Source organism: Phoca vitulina, unplaced genomic scaffold, assembly GCF_004348235.1.
Source record: "Phoca vitulina isolate PV1807 unplaced genomic scaffold, GSC_HSeal_1.0 scaffold2, whole genome shotgun sequence".
Lineage (NCBI taxonomy): Eukaryota > Metazoa > Chordata > Mammalia > Carnivora > Phocidae > Phoca > Phoca vitulina.
Window position 1 is genome coordinate 83908081 of NW_022589705.1, and position 20233 is coordinate 83928313.

The 20233-nt window shown below is 49.6% G+C and overlaps 1 protein-coding gene and 1 non-coding gene across 2 annotated transcripts in view; one reads left to right on the top strand and one right to left on the bottom strand.

Annotated features, from left to right (window-relative positions):
- TCEA3 (transcription elongation factor A3) overlaps positions 1–14887 on the top strand; it is a 37416-nt gene extending 22529 nt beyond the window's left edge. The window contains exons 6-11 of the mRNA XM_032418110.1: positions 1251–1414; positions 1578–1634; positions 4599–4753; positions 10254–10400; positions 12443–12514; positions 14770–14887. Of these exons, the coding sequence (XP_032274001.1) occupies positions 1251–1414; positions 1578–1634; positions 4599–4753; positions 10254–10400; positions 12443–12514; positions 14770–14778 (604 nt within the window). The 3' untranslated portion in view covers positions 14779–14887. The remainder of the gene's footprint in view (positions 1–1250; positions 1415–1577; positions 1635–4598; positions 4754–10253; positions 10401–12442; positions 12515–14769) is intronic.
- A 5039-nt stretch (positions 14888–19926) lies between these two features.
- LOC116626860 lies at positions 19927–20030 on the bottom strand. The gene has a single exon (XR_004298362.1). It is a non-coding gene; the product is annotated as a U6 spliceosomal RNA (small nuclear RNA).
- Positions 20031–20233: the final 203 nt, after the last annotated feature.

The window sequence follows — 20233 nt, forward strand, 5'->3', positions numbered from 1 at the left end:
AAGGAAGGAAGGAAAGAACGAAGAAGAAAGAAAGAAAGAAAAAGAAAAAGGAGGGAGGGAGGGAGAGTGAAGGAAAGAAAGAGAAGGAAAGAAGTAAGGGAGGGAGGGAGGAAGGAAGGGAGGGAGGAAGGAAGTTAGTTAGTTAGCTAGTTAGTTAGTTTTGGAGGGTCCATCCTTTCTATCCTAATTTAAACCCCAAGAGAAAAGATACCCTTTTATCTTCTATGTTTATATTACCAATGCTTGGCACAGAGCCTAAAACAGGCACAACAAATACATTTTGCAAGTAGATTAAAAATTTTGTAGATGTTCTCTATTTTTTAAATTAACGTATCTCATACACAATTAAAGAAAACTATAATCTTTTAAAAATATCTGATTTGGTAGAAGGTATTATGCTAAGTGAAATCAGTCAGAGAAAGATAAATACCATATGATTTCACTCATATGTGGAATTTAAGAAACAAAATAAACAAGCAAAGGGAAAAAACAGAGAGAGGAAAACCAAGAAACAGACTCTTAACTATAGAGGACAAACTGATGGTTACCAGACTGGAGGTGGATGGGGGGTGATTTGTATTAAGAAGTGCACTTGTGATGAGCACTGGGTGTTGAATCACTATATTGTACACCTTAAACTAATATTACACTGTATGTTAACTAACTGGAATTTAAATTAAAACTTAAAAAGATTAAAAAAAAAAAAAAAAGAGTCTGGGCACCTGAGTTCAACTGCTTGGGTTTCAGTTCTGGCTTCCAGATGTGTGACCTGAGTCAAATTATTGTAAATGCGACTATCTCTACAATACACTTTAAAATGCAACTCTAACATGGAGGTAAGAATAGCAACAGCCGGGCGCCTGGGTGGCTCAGTCGTTAAGCGTCTGCCTTCGGCTCAGGTCATGATCCCAGGGTCCTGGGATCGAGTCCCACATCGGGCTCCCTGCTCGGCAGGAAGCCTGCTTCTCCCTCTCCCACTCCCCCTGCTTGTGTTCCTGCTCTCGCTATTCTCTCTGTCAAATAAATAAATAAAATCTTAAAAAAAAAAAAAAAAAGAATAGCAACAGCCTCGTGGGGTTGTCATGAGGATTAAATGAGATGATCCATGTCAAGCACCTAAAAATAGCACCTACCTCATAGTGTTGTCATGAGGATTGAGGGAGATCACCCATGAAAACATCCAGAATGGTGCTCAGTGAAGGCTTTATTCGCTTAATGTCAAAATGTCTATTACTGTTTGTCATCCTCAGATCAAACAGCAGCAAATCAAGAGCAGAGACCCCCAAAACACCCAGCAGCCCCTTGACCCCCACCTTTGCCCCTGCTGTCTGCCTCCTGGCACCCTGCTATCTCACAGGGGACTCCGTGCGGGACAAGTGTGTGGAGATGCTCTCAGCAGCCTTGAAGGCCGAAGGTGAGAGGGCCTGGGCTGGGGGGCGTGGGGAAGGGCTTCCCGAAGGCCGATGAGATGTGGTCCTCCTCAGGAGTGGCACAGGACACTCCAGTCCCCGGTACGGGCAGGCTCCACTGCGAAGGTCATGGCTGGCTGATGCCTGTATTTCCCGAATCTCTTATAGACGATTACAAGGACTACGGAGTCAACTGTGACAAGATGGCGTCGGAAATCGAAGATCATATCCTTGAGCTGTGCCCGGGGTGTGGGTGCCTGGACTGTCCAGCGGCAGGGTCTCCCAAGTGCAAGGGACCCGGGACAGTGAGGGGGAGGGGAAGGGCTCTGGGGACAGCCCCTGTTCTGCCTCTGAACCAGAGTTCTTAATGCTAGCTAACGTTTATTAAGTCTTGCACCTGCCAGCCTCTTGCTGTTTATGAGCAGTACCTCGTTCAAGGTTGAAAACAATCCCACAAGGTAGGTTCCCTGACTAATCTCGTTTTATGAGGGAGGTACACAGGCTCAGGGAGGTTAAGTCACCCGCCAAAGCTCATACAGCTAATAGTAGTGGTCGAGTTGGGATTTGAACCCAGAAAGTGTGACTCTAGAACCTGAGAGCTCAACCGCCGTGCTAGGCAGGCCATGTCGTCACGTGGCTGGGTTGCGATGCCAAGTGTCAGAATAGACAGGGAGGACAGCGTTCCTCGTGCTCAGCCTTCTCCCCTCCTCTGTCCCCTGAAGACTGATTCCCTGCTGCATAGCTTCCTGCTCTGTCAGTTCTCACAATCTCTATGAGGCAGGGGCTGTTGCTTCCATTTTATAGATCAGGAAACTGAGGCTCAGGAACTATTGGGTGTCACAGCTTGACTGAAAACCTTGGCCTTTGGATTCCATGTCCTGAGTTCTTTCCGTGTGACCCATCCTCCCGCCCTTTGAAAGGGGGCTGTGTAGACAGAGGGGACCACCCAAGTCATGTGGGCCCAGCGCACTGAAAGATTGTTGTTTGGGGGAGGAAACTCCCTCTCTGCTGTGCTCCCACAGCATATCAAAGAGGTGTCAAGGGAGGGGGACAGAATCCCCAGGGGAGAGGGGTTCTGAGTGTCACAATGAGGTGTGAGTGGCCCTTTTAAGCCTCCTGGGCTACCTAGGGAGCTCAGTCGGGTCTGTTGCAGAGGGTCCTGGTCCGTCTGGTCTGACCTGCTCCCCTGCTACCACCTCCTGTGGGAGGCCTGCCTGGATATCCTCCCACATACTTCCTGGGACTTCCCCTCCACCGTCATTTAATTATTATTATTTTTTTAAGATTTTATTTATTTATCTGACAGAGACACAGCGAGAGAGGGAACTCAAGCAGGGGCAGAGGGAGAGGGAGAAGCAGGCTTCCCGCTGAGCATGGAGCCCGATGTGGGGCTCAATCCCAGGACCCTGGGATCATGACCTGAGCCGAAGGCAGACGCTTAACGACTGAGCCACCCAGGCGCCTCCGTCATTTAATTATTAACTAGCACGTCTCGGGCTATCGAACACCTCACCAAGTACATTTTCATCAATCCCAATGATTCAGGAACACAGAGCAAAACTCTGAGCTTCATCTTTATTCTCTCCGAGCAGTTGTCCCTCCAAACAGGTCCCTTCGACCTTCAAGCCCAGTTGGAAACAAAGGCCCGGTGATCTGGTACCTCATTCCACTCCTGGCCTTTCCTCCTTCCCTTCCTCCCTCTTCTGAAGGACAGGAAATCAAAGCGGCATCAAGCCCTTTACCTCTTTGTTCTTAGAAGGTGGGAGATAAGGGGGAGGATAAGTTCCGGGGGCTTGAATGCTCTGGATCCCCAAAAGATCTGTCCTGTTTGGGGTGACCTCGCAGTAACATGGCAGCCGGGGGGGCTGCGCTCGTCCGAAGGGGTCGGTGGCCCCCGGGCCTGTGCTCCATCTTGTCCTGCCTTCGGGTCCGACGGAGACCGTCAGGAAGGGGCTGATCATAGTGTCTGTGAAGCAGATACACGCCTCCAGGAATCCCAAACACAGATATTTAAACCAATCTTTTGGCTTTTAAATGCATGATGGCACATTCTTGCTTTTCACATTGTTATTGTATAAACAACATCAAAACAGCAATCTCAGAAAAAAATAAATAACACCACCTTGCTCCCACCACTTTTGGCGAGTCAGCTGTTTCCACGTGTCCAGATCCCCCACAGCCTTTGTCGGATACGGCTCTTCCCAGCAAGGGGTTTGTCTTCCTGATCCTGCTTGGCGCGGGAGACCAAGACACCGCGGCTGTGTGCCCTGGCCTTTGGATTCCATGTCCTGAGTCCCCTCCAGAGGGTGGGGAAGGGAGGAGGGGGTGGGCGACCTGTCTGGACAGAGAGCTGGCTGGCTGTGGTCGGTGGTCAGGGGCGACTTCCTGCCGCGTGAGTGGAGAGAGCATTACCGTCAGGAGGGGCGTCTGGCTTCCTGCCCTGTCTCTGCTGGGAATTTGCCCTGTGACCTTGAGCAAGGGCCCTGCATCCTTTCTAAGCCTCAGCTTCCTTATCTATTCATGAGAGAAGTAACTCTGACCAGCAATTCCCAAAGTGGGTTCCATGGCATGGTAATAGGTATTTCTAGGGAAAAAAGGGGCAGGGGTGGGGGGAGGTGGTTCTATGCTCGAATATGTTCGGAACACAATTGAACAAAATGAGGTCTTTATTGCAATACCTCTCTGAGCCTTCAACATGAGGCTCCTCATCTTCTGTTTCCCTCTGATAGCTGGACTCCTACCTTCCAGAGGCCCTTCAGAACTGGGGGTTATCTTCATCACTGTCCTCATCTTAGCCCCTAAATGTTGAGCACTTGATATCCCAGCCTAGTGGATCATGCAGTGTAGCTTGCTAAATCCTCGTAACAGCCCTATATTTTATAAATAAGGAAACTGAGGCACAAAGAAGTCATGTGACTCACCTGAGTCACACAAAAGGCTCAGACAAACCCAGGATGCCCATCCCTGGGGGCCCAGACACCACAGTGCTGTCCCTGATGCGTTGTTGACCCCAAATGCCCGCGTGAGATCCCCACTTCGGAGGTCAGAGGCCACGTAGGTGCCCAATCCCTGTACAAGTCCGAGGAGAGGAACAGATGGTCCTGGGGCTCCTTGGGCTTCAGGGAGTGGTTCCCCCTCTTTCTGTGCCCCTCCACAAGTGGCTCGCTGGTCCTTGACATAACTGGTCACATATCTACCAGGAGCTCAAGAGCACGGACATGAAGTACCGGAACCGGGTGCGCAGCCGAATCAGCAACCTCAAGGACCCCAGGAACCCCAGCCTGAGGAGGAATGTGCTCAGCGGGGCCATTTCTGCTGGGCTCATTGCCAGAATGACGGCAGAGGTGAGAGCGGGGCTGGGACCGCTGCGTGGTGGGGTGGGAGGCCAGGCCCCTCTGGCTTTGCCCGTGTCTGTGCCTTGTGACTCAGGGGAGATGACCTGGGGGCTTTTTCAGCCAGACCCTCTCAGACTCCCCATCCCTCCAGGCTTCTGGACCATCAGGATAGTGAACACAGCTACTATGAATTAAGCATGGTGCTAAGTGCCTTAGGCTCATTGGCCAATTATATCTTCACAGCATCTGAGGTAGAAATGTTTAGTATCCCCATTTTACAGATGAGGATACTGAGGCTCGGAGGAGTTAACTGATTTGCCTACACACACAGCTAGAAGATGTCAAAACCAGGGGCGCGGTTGGCTCAGTCGGTGGAACGTGCGACTCTTGATCTCAGGGGCTCTTGTGAGTGCAAGCCCCACGTTGGGTGTAGAGATTACTTAAAAAAAAAAAAAAAATAGGGGCACCTGGGTGGCTCAGTCAGTAAGTGACTGCCTTCAGCTCAGGTCATGATCTCAGGGTCCTGGGATCGAGCCCCGCATCGGGCTCCCTGCTCTGCTGGAAGCCTGCTTCTCCCTCTCCCACTCTCCCTGCTTGTGTTCCCTCTCTTGCTGTCTCTCTCTCTCTGTCAAATAAATAAAATCTTAAAAATAAATAAATAAATAAATAAATCTTTAAAAGAAAAAGAAAATGTCGAAGCCAGAAGGCAAGCTGTCTGGCCCCAGAGCACCCACTCTTTACTGCTTGGTCGTCTACCTCCCTCTTCTGCCTCGTTCAGTCCTGGGCCCAAGCCAGATTAGCAGACCCTGTCTCTGTGGAACACAGTCCAAGGTGGGGAGACAGACATATTTTCAACTTTGTACAATACAGAGGAGGTAAGTGCCACGATCAAGCCACCATGGGAACTTAGAGCAGGGAAGGATTGACCCAGCTTGAAGGGGTCAAGAAGGGAAGGAAAAGGGAGCAGCCTGTCCGAGGAAGTATGGGCAGTGGTTACAAGCTTCAGAACTGCATGGGTTTGAATTCTGCCTCTCTTACTTAGCTGTGTGCTCTTAGACAAGCTACTTAACCTCTCTGTGCCTCAGTTTTCTCATCTGTAAAACAGGAAGAATAATAATAACTAACATGGGGCGTCTGGGTGGCTCAGTGGGTTAAGCGTCTGACTCTTGGCCTCGGCTCTGGTCTTGATCTAAGGGTTGTGAGTTCAAGCCCTGAGTTGGGCTCCACGCCCCACGCCTTAAAAATAAAAATAAGAAATAATAATAGGGGCGCCTGGGTGGCTCAGTCCTTAAGCGTCTGCCTTCAGCTCAGGTCATGATCCCACGGTCCTGGGATCGAGCCCCGCATCGGGCTCCCTGCTCACCGGGGAGCCTGCTTCTCCCTCTCCCCCTCCCCCTGCTTGTGTTCCCTCTGTCGCTGGTCTCTCTCTGTCAAATAAATAAATAAAATCTTAAAAAAAAAAAAAAAAGAAAGAATAATAACAGTTATCTCATGAAGGATTGAATGTGAGTGTTTAAGTTAATAATGTAAAGCCCTCCCCAGAATTCGTACATGATAGGCTCAGTCACTGACCATTTCATGTAACCCCGAGCACCATGCTGTGAAAGAGGAAATAATTATCCCCATTTTATGGATGAGAAAAACTGAAGCCACACACAGCTAGTAAGTGACAGATAAAAATTCGAACCCAGATCGGTTTATTTCAGAGCCCACATCTTGGAAACACCTTTTGTACACCCTCAGGTATGAGTGGCCCTTTGTTGCCAGGGCTGATCAAGGGGATTCCGTGCAAGCACCACTAAACCAAAGTGGCCCGGACAAGGGGAGGGGAAGTGCATTGGGATCCTGGAGTCTGGCTGTGCCTCAGGACGTCTAGGAACCCTCTGAAACTGTTGGCAAGGTGTGCCTGTGTGTGTTTGTGGTATGTGTGGTGGGTATGTATGACGTGTAATGTGTGTGGTGTGTGGAGTGTACTTGGTATTTAGTATATGTTGGGGGGGGATGTAGCGGGGGAATATACATTTCTTCTCTTCATTGCTTTCCTCAAATACCCAAAACAAGAGTGAGCCCTGGCTTTAGCATAAAAATGGGGAACTTGGCCCAGGTGAACCAGGGTTCTCTTTCTGCTTAATTCAAAGTATCTGATCTTGGGCACCTGGGTGGCTCAGTTGGTTCAGCATCTGCCTTTGGCTCAGGTTGTGATCTCAGGGTCCTGGGATCGAGCCCCGCGTCGGGCTCCCTGCTCAGTGGGGAACCTGCTTCTCCCTCTCCCTCTGCCCCTCCCCCAGCGTGTCTCTCTGGCACACATGTGCTCTCTCTCAAATGAATAAATAAAATCTTAAAAAAAAAAAAATCTGATCTTCTTAGGCAAATAGCAACATATGCCCAGAGTTACAAATTGCAACTTGGCTTTACAGCATCTTCTCTTTCCTTGCAAGGAGAAGCTGTGACTTTTATGGAAACCTGGCCTTGTGTTTCCTCGTCCCTGTCCCTCACTCCATGGCTCTGGGGTCCCTCTACCTCTATGCATGTGCATTGTAGGAATGCTACCAGGAGACTCTTCCAGGCAATCCGAGGCATGGGGAGACCAGGCCTAGGAGAACCAAGAGCAAGGTACAGACACAGGTTTGAGCCAAACCCAGCAAGTCCCCATAAGCTAGAGGTCAGAATGGAGCTGAGTGTCTGATCAAGACAAAGACAGGCCCGAGACATCCCAGCAAAGTAACTGGCCAAAGCCAGATGTGTGGATGGTCTGGCCCCACCCAAGGACGGTTCACTAGAATAGAGCAAGAGAATCAGGTGGTCAACCCATACCCATGAAGAGGCTGACCAGACCAAGAGGGGCAAGCCGAGAACTTAGCAGGCCCTCCACGGGGCCAGGCGCCAAGGACCCTACCCTCTGCCAGCAGCCCAGGCGCCGAATGCAGTGGAGGCCTTCACCTTGGGGACCTCTTTGGCCCCAGGCAGGAAGTTTCTATAAGAAATAGAAGACCATTTTTGCCCCAATAAGAAAAAGAACAGCTTGGGTTTGGGCGGCCTGCTGTGCCCTGGCTCAGGGGACAGGGACAGCCTGGGAGAGCAGATGCCTGTGGACGTGGGTGTCCCTCTCCGCATCCCGTGTCTGCCTCAGTCTTCCCTCTTCTCCTCTCTACCCAGACGTACCCCAGAATGGAGTTGATTCTGAGATGTTCTTTAGAGCTGTTGAGTGGCTCTACCGTCAGCCCCGTGAGGAGGGGGGTTTTGTCTGTGCGCTGCTCGCCCAGCACTGAGGCCCGTAACTGGCACGACATAGGTGCGCAGCGCATACTCACGGGGTTCACCTTCGGGGTTCCTCCTCCAGAGATGTGTACACACGAGGACCGGTGTCCTCTCGTGCTCTATCCCCAGCCTCATGCCCCACCTTATTAGAGAGCTATACTATACTACAGCACTGTATTTACTCCACGCGTCTTTGACGCGACCTCCTCGATGAGGCAGGGCAGAGACAGGTAAATGGATTGGTGAGTGGGTGTTTTTTCTGTTCTCTGTTTCTTAGCTGGCACACAAGACCCCCTTTCCACGATCTGACCCCCCTGCCACATCTCCCAGCTTGAACACATCCCCAAACACCCTTCCCCAAACGTGTTATTCTTGTCTGATCTTTTGTGTCTACTATTCTCTTTCTCTAGAACTGCTGTCTCCCTTGGGAACTCCTGCTTATCTTTCAAGACTGGTTAAGGTGTCCGCTTCTTTAACAGCCTCCCCTGCCCCGAAGCAGTTAACCATCCTACGCTGGGCCTCCCCCTGTACTTCGTGTGCCTCCGCATTAAGTGCCTCCTCTGCTATCTCGCAATCCTGTCTAAATACCTGGCTACTGTACGGATTAGCATTACCTGGGGACAGGAAGCAGATCTTCATATCCGAATCCTTAGGGCTCAGAAGCAGCAGCCCGCGGTCGGCACCCGCCAGCTCGAGAGAGGTGATCCTGTGTAGCTATTCCCAGCTCTGCACTCAGTTACACTACATTAGTAGCTTGAAATTGGCCATGGGAGGAGCATTTACACTATGGAAATCAGGCCCCGGTCAGGCCAAGGCCCATCACCAGCACACAAATGCAGTTAAAGGCATTCAGTAAATTGACATCCGATACATTTTGAATGAATGCATTATGCTCTGGATTTCCCCCCAAATTAAAATTAGCTGCTTTTTGCTTATATGGCCCCAGGTTGACTTGTTTTTCTGTATACTCCTGCCCATGGTTAGGACCTAGTCCTTGAACTTAATAGGGCTGGGCTTACACATTGGCATGTACCAGAATAACTTCAGGGCACTAGTAAGATTCCCAGGCCTGCCCCTCTTAGGATTTTGGATTCAGAGGACTCTGCATTTCATCAGGAAGCCCAGGTGGTGATAATGCAGCGGTCAGCACACTACAATCACCTGACCTTTTTGCCAACTCTGTTTTCCGTGGTTTAAAGAGTCGGGATAGATAGCAACAATGGAAATGTTCAGCTGGCGCCAGGTTCTCCTTTTAACATTAGCTCCGGCCATCCCTCCTCCCCTAAACCAACCTTACCTAGAGCTCTCTCCAGTTTGAGTGTCCCCTCCTCTGCTGTCCCCTGTCAGAGGTTTAAAGGGGAGTCAGCAGGGAGATGGATAAAGGTAGGACCTGGGTAATGCAAACACTGAGTGCCTGCAGTGAGCTGACAGGAGACGGGGGACTCTGTTCTATGGGAGCTTTTTTTTTTAAAGATTTTATTTATTTGACAGAGAGAGACACAGCGAGAGAGAGAACACAGCAGGGGGAGAGGGAGAGGGAGAAGCAGGCTTCCCGCGGAGCAGGGAGCCCGATGCGGGGCTCGATCCCAGGACCCTGGGATCATGACCTGAGCCGAAGGCAGACGCTTAACGACGGAGCCACCCAGGCGCCCCTGTTCTATAGGAGCTTAAAGAAAAAGATGTTCTGTGATGCAGGGGAGCAGTTAGCTGTGTGAACCCAGGAGCTTCGGGTCCCGCGTGGGTCAGGGTAGCCACAGCAAGTCAAGGTTCCCAGCAGGCAGAATGAACGAGGCAGTGGTCGAAGTTTGGATAGACACTGGGTCAAGTCCAGACCGGAAAGATAAGGGGAACAGTGCAGATCAGGGGGTCACCGTCCAGGCAGCTCAAGCAGGAGGTTCAGGCAAGTACCCAAGGTCCTGGCAGGCAGGGTGAGCACCAGATCTGAGGAAATGTACACAAGCTATTGCCCCTGGGGCAGAAGCTGTTGGCCTTCTGCTCTCCCACACACGCCCTCCTGCTCTTGGCCCAGTCAGAGCCTGCAGGTTTGTCCTTCCACCCAAAGCGGGATGGGGACTCTTTGGGTATAGCATTTTCCAAGCTGGGGCAAGGCCAGGAGTCCAGGCGTCCCTCCAGCTCCTTGCCCTCAGCCCAGCATGTTCCCCTCTCCTCTGTTCAGGCTGTCTAGAAACCGGGTGGGGGGCAGGGCCCCTGGGACTCTCTCGCCCTGAAGGGCAGACTCCTCTCTCTCCAGGAAATGGCCAGCGATGAGCTGAGGGAACTGAGGAACGCCATGACCCAGGAGGCAATCCGTGAGCACCAGATGGCCAAGACGGGCGGCACCACCACTGACCTTTTCCAGTGCAGCAAATGCAAGAAGAAGAACTGTACCTATAACCAGGTGTGGGAGAGGGGGCTATGGGGGTGCGGAGGTGGAGAGGCAGCTTAGGGAGGAGCCAGGGGTGGGGGGGACGGGGAGAAAGGACTAAAACTCCGGGCTGCAGAGAGAAGGCCAAGTCTTGGTCCACCATCATGCTGCACCTGTGGCTTCTAGAAAATGTTCTCCTGCATGTAGAATCACCCAGATTGGGGTCTGTGAGGCATGGCCAGCATGCTCTGGCCTGCCCTGAAGCAAGAATAGGAGGAACCAGACTCACCAGGCACGGACATCTGTAGAGTCACAGATGGTTGGAAAGAAACTTAGCAATAGAAAACTTAGCTCCCTTGTTTCATACTTAGGGAAACTGAGGCCCAGGCAAGAGTCAAGCTTCGCAGCTTTGTCCAAGATGGCCAAGACAGTCATAAATGGCAGAGATAGTAACAAACCCTGATCTAGACTTTTCTGCCTGCCTGTAATACAGCCAACGTGGCCAGAGAGTTGAAGGCATTTAGCCCCAAGTCCTAAGGCCGAAGACCACTGTCCTGGCATGGGGGGGGGGCGGGTCACAAAAGTCTGTGGAGCCCCCTCCTCTGAAAGACTTAAAACCCAAGAACTGCCTTCCGTTCTGGGTTGTACATATTATGTTCTTGGGGCACCACTCTTCTTGGATTCTAATTTGTACCTGGTCATTCTAGAACTCCATTCTTCCATCTGCTGGGCAAGCAAGATTTATCAAGAGCACCTTGCTCACGGGAATCTGTGGCTACAGCAGAAATATAGCCAGCCTTGCTGTTCTGGAGGAGTCCCTCGAAGATTCCCATTCAGGAATTCAGGGATGTTTGTGCAAGCCTCCTGCTTTCTTCCAAGCACATTTCCATGTGGAGTGATGTTTCCTGTGCATCGAGTCCCACCAGAAGTAAACCGCCCATTAGCCGAGTTTTCTCTGCACAGAGAAACCCCAGTGTTATTGTCCCTCCCGTGTTACCACTCTGCAGTAAGGAGGCTGGGCTGAGCTGTGCCCTCTTGGCCCACCGTTGGGCTCACTCAGGAGCCCTGCAACTACCCACTGCCCCGCCCCCAGACTCCCAGGTGACATCACAGTCAAAGCTGAGTGTCAGCAAAGTAACACGTCATGCTCATCCAGGGTTGGCTGTAGAAAATCAGAACAGTAATTGTTAAATCTGCAAATGGAAGGGATTTGCCGCAGGAAGCCCGATTCCTGCCATCTGCCTGGTTTGGTCAAGGCCGTGAGAAACTAGGAAACAAGACATTAAAGAGTCCCAGGGGTCCACTAATCGTCAACTTGCTTTTTCTCTCTTGGCCTCAAGTCTTGCACCTCTAACATAAGGAATGAGGGGGAGGGGCACCTGGACTCAGTTGGTGAAGTGTCCAACTCTTGATCTTGGCTCAGGTCTTGATCTCAGGGTTGTGAGTTTGAGCTCTGCATTGGGAGCTGGGCGTGGAGCCCACTTGGATGGATAGATGATAGATGATAGATAGATAGATAGATAGATAGATAGATAGATAGATAGATAGATGATAGATAGATGATAGATTGATAGATGATGGATGGATAGATAGATGGTGGATGGATAGATAGATGATGGATGGATGGATGGATGGATCGATAGATAGATGATAGATAGATAAAGGAGCGAACTAGAAGATCTTTAAGGGCGCTTCCAGCTCCCTGAAGTTCTGACCAGTGAGGCTCAGCGGATAGGGTGTGTTCAGAGGTGAGTCAGGAAATAATTCCTGTGGGAGATGAGCCTTGAGGCAAGAGAAGAGAGATCAGTTCAGAAGGATGAAGAACAAAAGTGAAAGCGCAGAGGACTGGTTGAGCCGGTGAGGCACTGGAGGTGAGCTGATGGGCCCGAGAGAGAAGAGGTGTACACTCTGGAGTTCTCAGTGATGAGGGAGTTGCCGAAATGGGTCGGGAGTAGCAGTGCCAAGCTCTGGGATTTGGACCTACTGCTACAGACAGTGGGAGCTATGGCAGGTCTTAGAGCATGGGGGTGAATTCCTGAGTGGTCCAGCCCTCGCTCTCTCTCTCTCTCTCTCAGGTGCAGACACGCAGTGCTGATGAGCCCATGACTACCTTTGTCTTATGCAATGAATGTGGCAATCGCTGGAAGGTCTGTATGTCCGTAACTTTCTCCCTCCCCTGTCATCCACAGCCGCTGCCCCACCGAAGGAGTATTATACCCACAGCCAAGAAGGGGGGCTGACCAGCCTGTGCAGAGTGGGTCTGCAGAGCTGGAGATAGAGGCGGGCGGTTGGGGAGGCGGGGAGAGGGTGCGTGTGCGTGTTTTCGTTCTGGAAGGCACCCAGTGCGGGTGGGAGGAACAGTCCACGTTTTATCACAGGATGGGCAAGTCTGTCATTTGAGCACAAATGCAGTCAGCCTCCTGAGATCCACAGAAGGGAGGGAAAACAACAGCACTCTGCCTTTGGACCGCACCTCTTTGCAAAGTGCTTTCACAGATGGGACTTCCTTTGAACCCCGCCAGAGCCAGGGATGACAGGAAGGCTGAGCCCTGTCGGGGGCATTGCCACCAAATAGCTCCCAGGCCATCCTCCCTTCGTAAGGCAGCTCTGGAAGAGCCTACATTACCCAAGACTGTCATCTGGGCTGTCCCAGCCCCTGCAAAGACAGAGGTTTTGTTTTCAGGCATGGGAGCCAAGCAAAGACTCCTCCCACAGTGCTCTTTCCTGCCACGTCTTCTTCTGAAAAAACTCAGTGTGATCGTGTGACTAATGTCAGTTTCCATTACCGTCTGACTTGCACGGGCACTGGGTGATGTGTGGGCCACCAGGCAGCCGGCAGGTGCTCCAAAAGTTCTGAGGTACTTAGCAAGGAGCCCAAGACTGGCTGGGAGTCGGGAGCCCTGGTTGTAGGTCCCCCTCTGCCCTCCTCGTTGTGTGGCCCTGAGCATGTCACTCACCTCCCTGAGCAAAAGGGTGATGATAATGCCTTTCTCCCATGGCTGATGTGAAGATTATTACATACGCATACACACTTTGCAAACAATTATGAGAAATGTTCCTTACAATATTACTCTCACTTTCAGGTGAGGAAATTGAGCTACTGAAAAATATTTAGCAAACATAAAGCCATGCAGTTTGGAGCACTGAAAGACAATACTCCAAATTCCTGATCAGTTGAGTTTTCTGCAGCCTTACTAAGGGCCTTGATAGCCCTGGGTCCTCATTAGAACTGCCATATTTTTTAAGGTAAAAGTCAGATGATTGTGTATTTTTCATTTATTCACCTATTGAGCACTTAGGGACGGGGCCAGCTTAGTGGCCTAGTGGTTTAGAGCGTGGGCTTTGGCATCAGGTTCAGATTCTACCTTTATCACTTACAAAGTGACTTTGCTAAGTGACCTGAACTCTCCAGGCCTGAATTCCTCATCTATAAAAAGGGAGTATTAATATCTAGTCTACAGAGCTGTTTTGAGGAATTAGAGAAGGTAATATAAACAAAGCATTAACGGCTTTGTTATTAACAGCTGATAGCTCACATGGTATCTTTGTCAAATCGAAAAAAGGTCTCCCTGCCTCCAAGTAGTCATAGCCTTGCACCAGGGTACAGAGCTAGGCAAACAGGGCAGGAGCTAAGTTTCAGCCCCAACTTGCCCTGGGGCCAGGCTCTCTTGTGCAGTGCGCAACCTGTACAACCATAACAAAAAAAAAGCCCTGAGCACTTATGGGCTGGCACATAGAAACCACCATTCTTATTATTCTGAGTTTGTTACCTACCAATATTATGGGAGTTTGGGCAAGTCACTAAACCTGTCTGAATTGCTTTTTACCTGTGAAAATGAGAGTGATAAATATATAGTGCCTACCTCATAGGGTGATCATGAGGATATACTATTGCTTAGCCCAGAGTAAGTGCTCAATAAATGGTAGCTCTTGTGATTATAACTGTTGGGAAGAGGACATTCTGCATGCTCCAAATCCAGCTCCTCTTCCTTCATTTCTATTAGTTGGAGCGACAGGTCCCACTAGAGATGGCAGCTACATGACTTCTGACAACATTTTCAGGTAGTGCCCATTGCCATGTGGGAGGCCTAAAGTCTAGCCATCTGATGACTAATAATCACAGTGATATTTTTGACCACGAATTAAAAGCCCACCACATGCGCAGCATCAAATTTCCTATTATTATTACCTGCTAGCCTTTTGCACTGGCCAGAATTATGATCCCATTTTACAGCTGAGTGATTTATTCAAGGCCACACAGCTAATAAGGGCAGAGCTGGGATTTGGACTCTGGTTTCTATGGCTCCAGATACTCCCTTCTTTTTCATGTCTCCCCCGCCCCTGGCTTCCTTGGGTGACACAGGGAGAGCTCTAAAATGGTATTGCCTTTTTGGTTTTGTAGTTCTGCTGATAGAACCGCCAGCCAGGATTTCGGTGAACAAGGTGAGGAAGAACAAAGAGAAAGCACTAAGCCATTGTAGCTGGAGAAAAAATAAAAATTAAGATGAAGAAAAATGCTGAATTCTGAATGGGGTCTTAGGGATCAGAGGGAGAATTCTTTTGCAAACTAGTAATCTGTTATTAAAATTGAGTCGCTAACAGGGCAGCCTAATTGGAGTATGATGCTCAGAGTCTGTGTCGACAAACCTCTTGCAGAAGCTCAGAGACTTCAGAGCCTCATGGCTGAGGTGTCATGTCTTATTGGACTGTGGGCTGACAGTCCTTTGCTTTGAGTCGCTTCCCTCACATCCCAACCTCTCAGCTTTTACTGAATTGAAAAATACCAGCCGGACACAAAGCTGACCCCACCCCACCCCAGAGTCACGTGTGCAACAGCTGGTACCCTGCTTGGCGTCGGCAGATGGGACTCCCACGCCGTATAGAAAGGTCTCTTCCCAGACTCTCTGCCATCCCCTGTTCGTAGCTGACTTCAGGGGCCTTTAAGGACTCCAGACCTGGTCCCTCTAGGCAGGGAACAGATCGTCTTGAGCTCAAGTTTTCGGAGTGAAGGTTACAGCAATGCCCAAGTTCTGCAGATCCTGGGGCTCAGAACCCGCTCAGCACAGCTCCATCTGTGGCCTGAGCTTCAGAGGAAGTCTGTAGGGCACGAGGGGCCTTGTCACATTCCTCCTGCAATGACATTGGCTTGCTTTTTAGGCTTATAGGAGCTTTAGGCAAATCTAGAACCTTCTGGAAAAGCCTTGTGAGCAGGTCTGGTGGGCATGTCCTGGGTCTCAGTCTCTGACTGTCCCTAGCCTTCCTGACAGCCCCAGGCTGAGCCTCCTGGACTCTGTTTTCTAAAATGGCCTAAGTACAGGAGTCTCTGAACTCCTGGCAACTTGGGCAAGTCACTGAACCTCTCTGAGCCGCTTTCTTACCTGTAAATATAGGAGCGGCACGAGTGCCTACTTCACAGGGTGATGGTGCAGAGGCGGCTGGTTTCTGTCTGCCTTGGTTCCCTCTTAGGGCAGCTGTTGGGAGTAACTTCCGCCCACGTTCCTTATATGCCCGGGCCTCATCCACTCTGGAATTGATTACTGCCTTCCTCCTTCCACCCATCATGTGCCTCCTCCTATAGACGAAACGGTGGATAGGAAGGAAATGGTGCATAGAAATCTGCCACCATCTTCAGCCTTGCCAACGTCAGATTTGGGGTGGGTCCTTTGGAAGGACGGAAAATCTTTTTTTTTTTTTTAAGATTTTATTTATTTATTTGACAGAGAGAGACACAGCGAGAGAGGGAACACAAGCAGGGGGAGTGGGAGAGGGAGAAGCAGGCTTCCCGCTGAGCAGGGAGCCCGATGAGGGGCTCGATCCCAGGACCCCGGGATCATGACCTGAGCCGAAGGCAGACGCCCAACGACTGAGCCACCCAGGCGCCCCAAGGACAGAAAATCTTCTCTCAGAAGATAAAACACACAGAGCTTCTCAGTGGCAGAACCAGGACCAAAACCTTGGTCTTCTGCTTCCTGTCATTGTGCCTGATGCTATGGAAGCTCCGGAGCCGAACACAATGCTCAGCCCCTGCCCTCCAGGAATGCCCGGCCTGGCAGGGAAAGAAACCATAAGCAGTCTTCCACACCAGACAGGATGTGATAAATGCCATACCTGAGGTACAAATATTACCCACAGGAGTGGGGAGCAGTGTTGTTTACACAGCCAGGTGCTTCTTAAACTGGGCCCGAATCCCCTGGGGATCATGTTAAACTGAAGATACTGATTGAACGGGTCTGGGCTGGGGGGAGGGGAGTCTGAGTTTTTCTTTCTTTCTTTTTTTTTTTTCAACTTTTACTTATTTATTTATTTTTGAGAGAGAATGCGTACGCAAGCAGGGTGGGGGAGGGGCAGCGGGAAAGGGAGAGAGAGCATCTCAAGCAGACTCCACGTCCAGCCCTGAGCCCCCAAGTGGGGCTCAATCTCACGACCCTGAGATCATGACCTGAGCGGAAATCAAGAGCCGGACACTTAACCGACTGAACCACCCAGGTGTCCCCTGCCTTTTTTTTTTTTTTTGATTAACTTTTATTTATTTATTTATTTTTAATTTTCTATTTTTTTGAGATTTTTCGTTTCTTACAAGCTCCCAGGTGATTCTGATGCTGCTGGTCCACGGACCATGCTTTGAGTAGTAAGGGTTGAGATATCCAACTTTTTCTTTGCATGATCAAATCTTCCATCCAAATGTCTAGAAACCAAAAGCAACAATTATCCATATAACTGTGTCGATAAATGTTACTTCGGGCTGTTTCAGGTGGCCCCGTGGGGTGACTTTCAGTAGTCACAGTCTCAGTCCCCATTGTGCTCCTCGTGTCGTGGGCAGTTACAACACAGGAAAAAGTACAAACACTGAATCTCCGCCCTCAATAACCTTACTGTTTACAAAGGAGATGAGTCAGATTGAACAGCACAAGAACAAGTCGGCTCCAGCCCGCACATCTATACAGTACACTTCCACTTCACAAAAGGACACAGAAAAGCATGAATAGGCCTCAGACTGTGTTCATCAGCAGACATCAGTATCCTCCCAACTGGTCTTCCTGTGTCCACTTTGGACCTGTTCCAGTTCATGCTCTCCCCTGCACTGACCAGAATAGGCTTTTCGAAATTGCAAATCTGATCATGTTATAGTGCCCCCCCTCTACCACCCCAAATTTCAGGCCTTCCATTTCCCCCCACTGTGTTTGGCAGGATCCACACACAGGCCCTGCAGGGCTGGCCTCTGCCCTGCCCCCGTACTTTGTGCCCCTCGTCACACAGTCCTTGCACACAGCCTCTTGGCTGGGACTCGTGATTTAACCCCATCCCCTCCTTCATGTCAAAGACAAAGAGGGGCGAGCTGCAAGGGAGTTAGCATGAACTTCTGCCACCAAGAAGGCTTCCCAGGGGAGGGGAGATTGCTCCCTTACAGGAGGAAAAAGGCAAGGTCAGGGAAGGTGAGACAGAGACCATGCTTGGGATGAAGGAGAGGACTTCTCACCCGCAATGTCATGGCCAAAAGACCTTGAAAGCAAAGTACATTCAAGATCTTATGACCAACTTAGAAGATATTTTCTAAAGGTTACAGGAACCTGAAAGACTATATGGAGTGAGAAATCTTTCCTAGTAGGCTCATCCAGACTACCAAATCTGTCTTTAGCCCTGAGATTCCTTGAGCTTAAGACTTATGTCACCAAGTGTCTCTCTGGATTTCTCCTCTCAATACGCTGGCCCTCTCCATACAATTAATCTGAAACTAAACTCACATCTTCTCTTAAGTGTCCTCTTCTGTCTTTTATATTTGTCAGCTAGATCGCTACCTAGAACCATCTCTGACCCTCCCCTTGCCCTCTTCTCTTTGTCAGTTACTGATTCTATTGCCCCTCCCTTGTCCAACCCTGCTCTCCCCCAACACTAGCAGCATTCTTTCAGGGTTTCTTTGTTCCTACACTGATGCAAAGACCTTCTACTGGCCTCCCAGCTCAGAGCATCCCTACCTTACCTGCATCTGCCCCGCACGGCTCTGAGCATCGTTCCCCCAGTCTCCTCCACTGGATTCCCTCCAACTGGCAAACAAAACTCAAACTCCTTGGTTTGACTTTCAAGCTCCTCTCCTGCCTTGGGTGGCTTATCTTCCACCTCTGCTGCCCCTTTGCTCCAGCCTATGGGAGGTATTTGCCCTGTCCTTGAAAACCTGATGGGCCTTCCCAGCTGTGGCTGCCTATTCTGATCCCTCCCACCGCCCCGTCCTAATCTTACCCATTCTTCAAGGCTCTCCTCAGGTGCGTATCTTTTTTTTAATTGAAGTACAGTTGACATACATTCTTAGTTTCAGGTGTGCGGCATAGTGATTTGACAATTCTATACATGACCCAGTGCTCACCACAGAGATTATAGTCACCATTTGTCACCATACAACATTAACGATATTATTGACTATATTCCCGGTGCTGTACTTTTCGTCTCCGTGACTTATTTATTTTATAACTAAAGTTTGTACCTCTTAATCCTCTTCACCTAGTTCACCCCTCCCCCTGCCTCCCTCGCCAGATGCACATCTTCTGTGAAGTCTTCTCTAATCCCCTGGCCACAAGAGATGTTTCTCAGAACTCCCACACTGCTGTGACACTTTAATAATTACACTGCATTCTACCATGATGATGATGATTTCTTTGTATCACAGTATCAATAACACCTATTAATTATTGAGCATTGACTAGCCAGGTATCTTGGGCACATTATGTAACTTCTCCATGCCTCTCTTTTTCATCTGTAAGATGGTGGCAATAATGGCACCTGGCTCAAAGGGTTGTGAGGATTCGTTACAATCATACCTGACACAAAGTACTTGATTAGTGAATGTTAGCTATTGTCATTACTGTGAGTATAGGGGCTTACTTTATATTGTCCCCACTAACCCTCAGACCCCATGAACTGGGTTACTATTATTATACTCTTTTGTTTTGTTTTTTAAAGATTTTATCTTTAAGTAATCTCTACACCCATCATGGGGCTCAAACTCACAACCCCAAGATCAAGAGTCGCATGCTTTACCGACTGAGCCAACCAGGTGCACCCCTTAAAAGATTTTATTATTTACTTTGAGAGAGAGAGAGCACATGCACACAGAGGGGGAGGGGCAGAAGCAGAAGGAGAGCGAACATCTGAAGCAGACTCCGTGCCGAGCTTGGAGCCCCACACAGGGCTCAATCCCATGACCCTGAGATCATGACCTGAGCTGAAATCAAGAGTCAGACACTTAACTGACTGAGCCACCCAGGCACCCCCAGGTGCCCCTTTTTTAAATTGTGATAACATATACATAACATAGGGGCGCCTGGGTGGCTCAGTTGGTTAAGCAACTGCCTTCAGCTCAGGTCATGATCTTAGGGTCCTGGGATCGAGCCCCGTATCGGGCTCCCTGCTCGGCGGAAGCCTGCTTCTCACTTTCCCACTCCTCCTGCTTGTGTTCCCTCTCTGGCTGTCTCTCTCTGTCAAATAAATAAATAAAATCTTAAAAAAAAAAAAAAAAAACATATACATAACATAAAATTTATGATTTTAACCTTTGTTTTGACTTTTTCTTTTAATGGAATGCTTCACGGGTTTGCCTGTCATCCCTGTGCAGGGGGCATGCTAATCTCTGTATTGTTCCAACTTTAGCGTATGTGCTGCCAAAGTGAGCACCACTCTTAACCATTTTTAAGTGTACATATAGTACAGTAGTGTTAAGTACATTCACATCGTTGTGCAGCCAATCTCCAGAACGTACTCATCTTACAAAACTGCACCTCTATACCTATTAAGCAATTCCCCATTCCTTCCTTCCCGAGCCCTAGGCAAGCACTATTCTGCTTTCTGTCTCTACGAATTGTATTATTATACTCTTT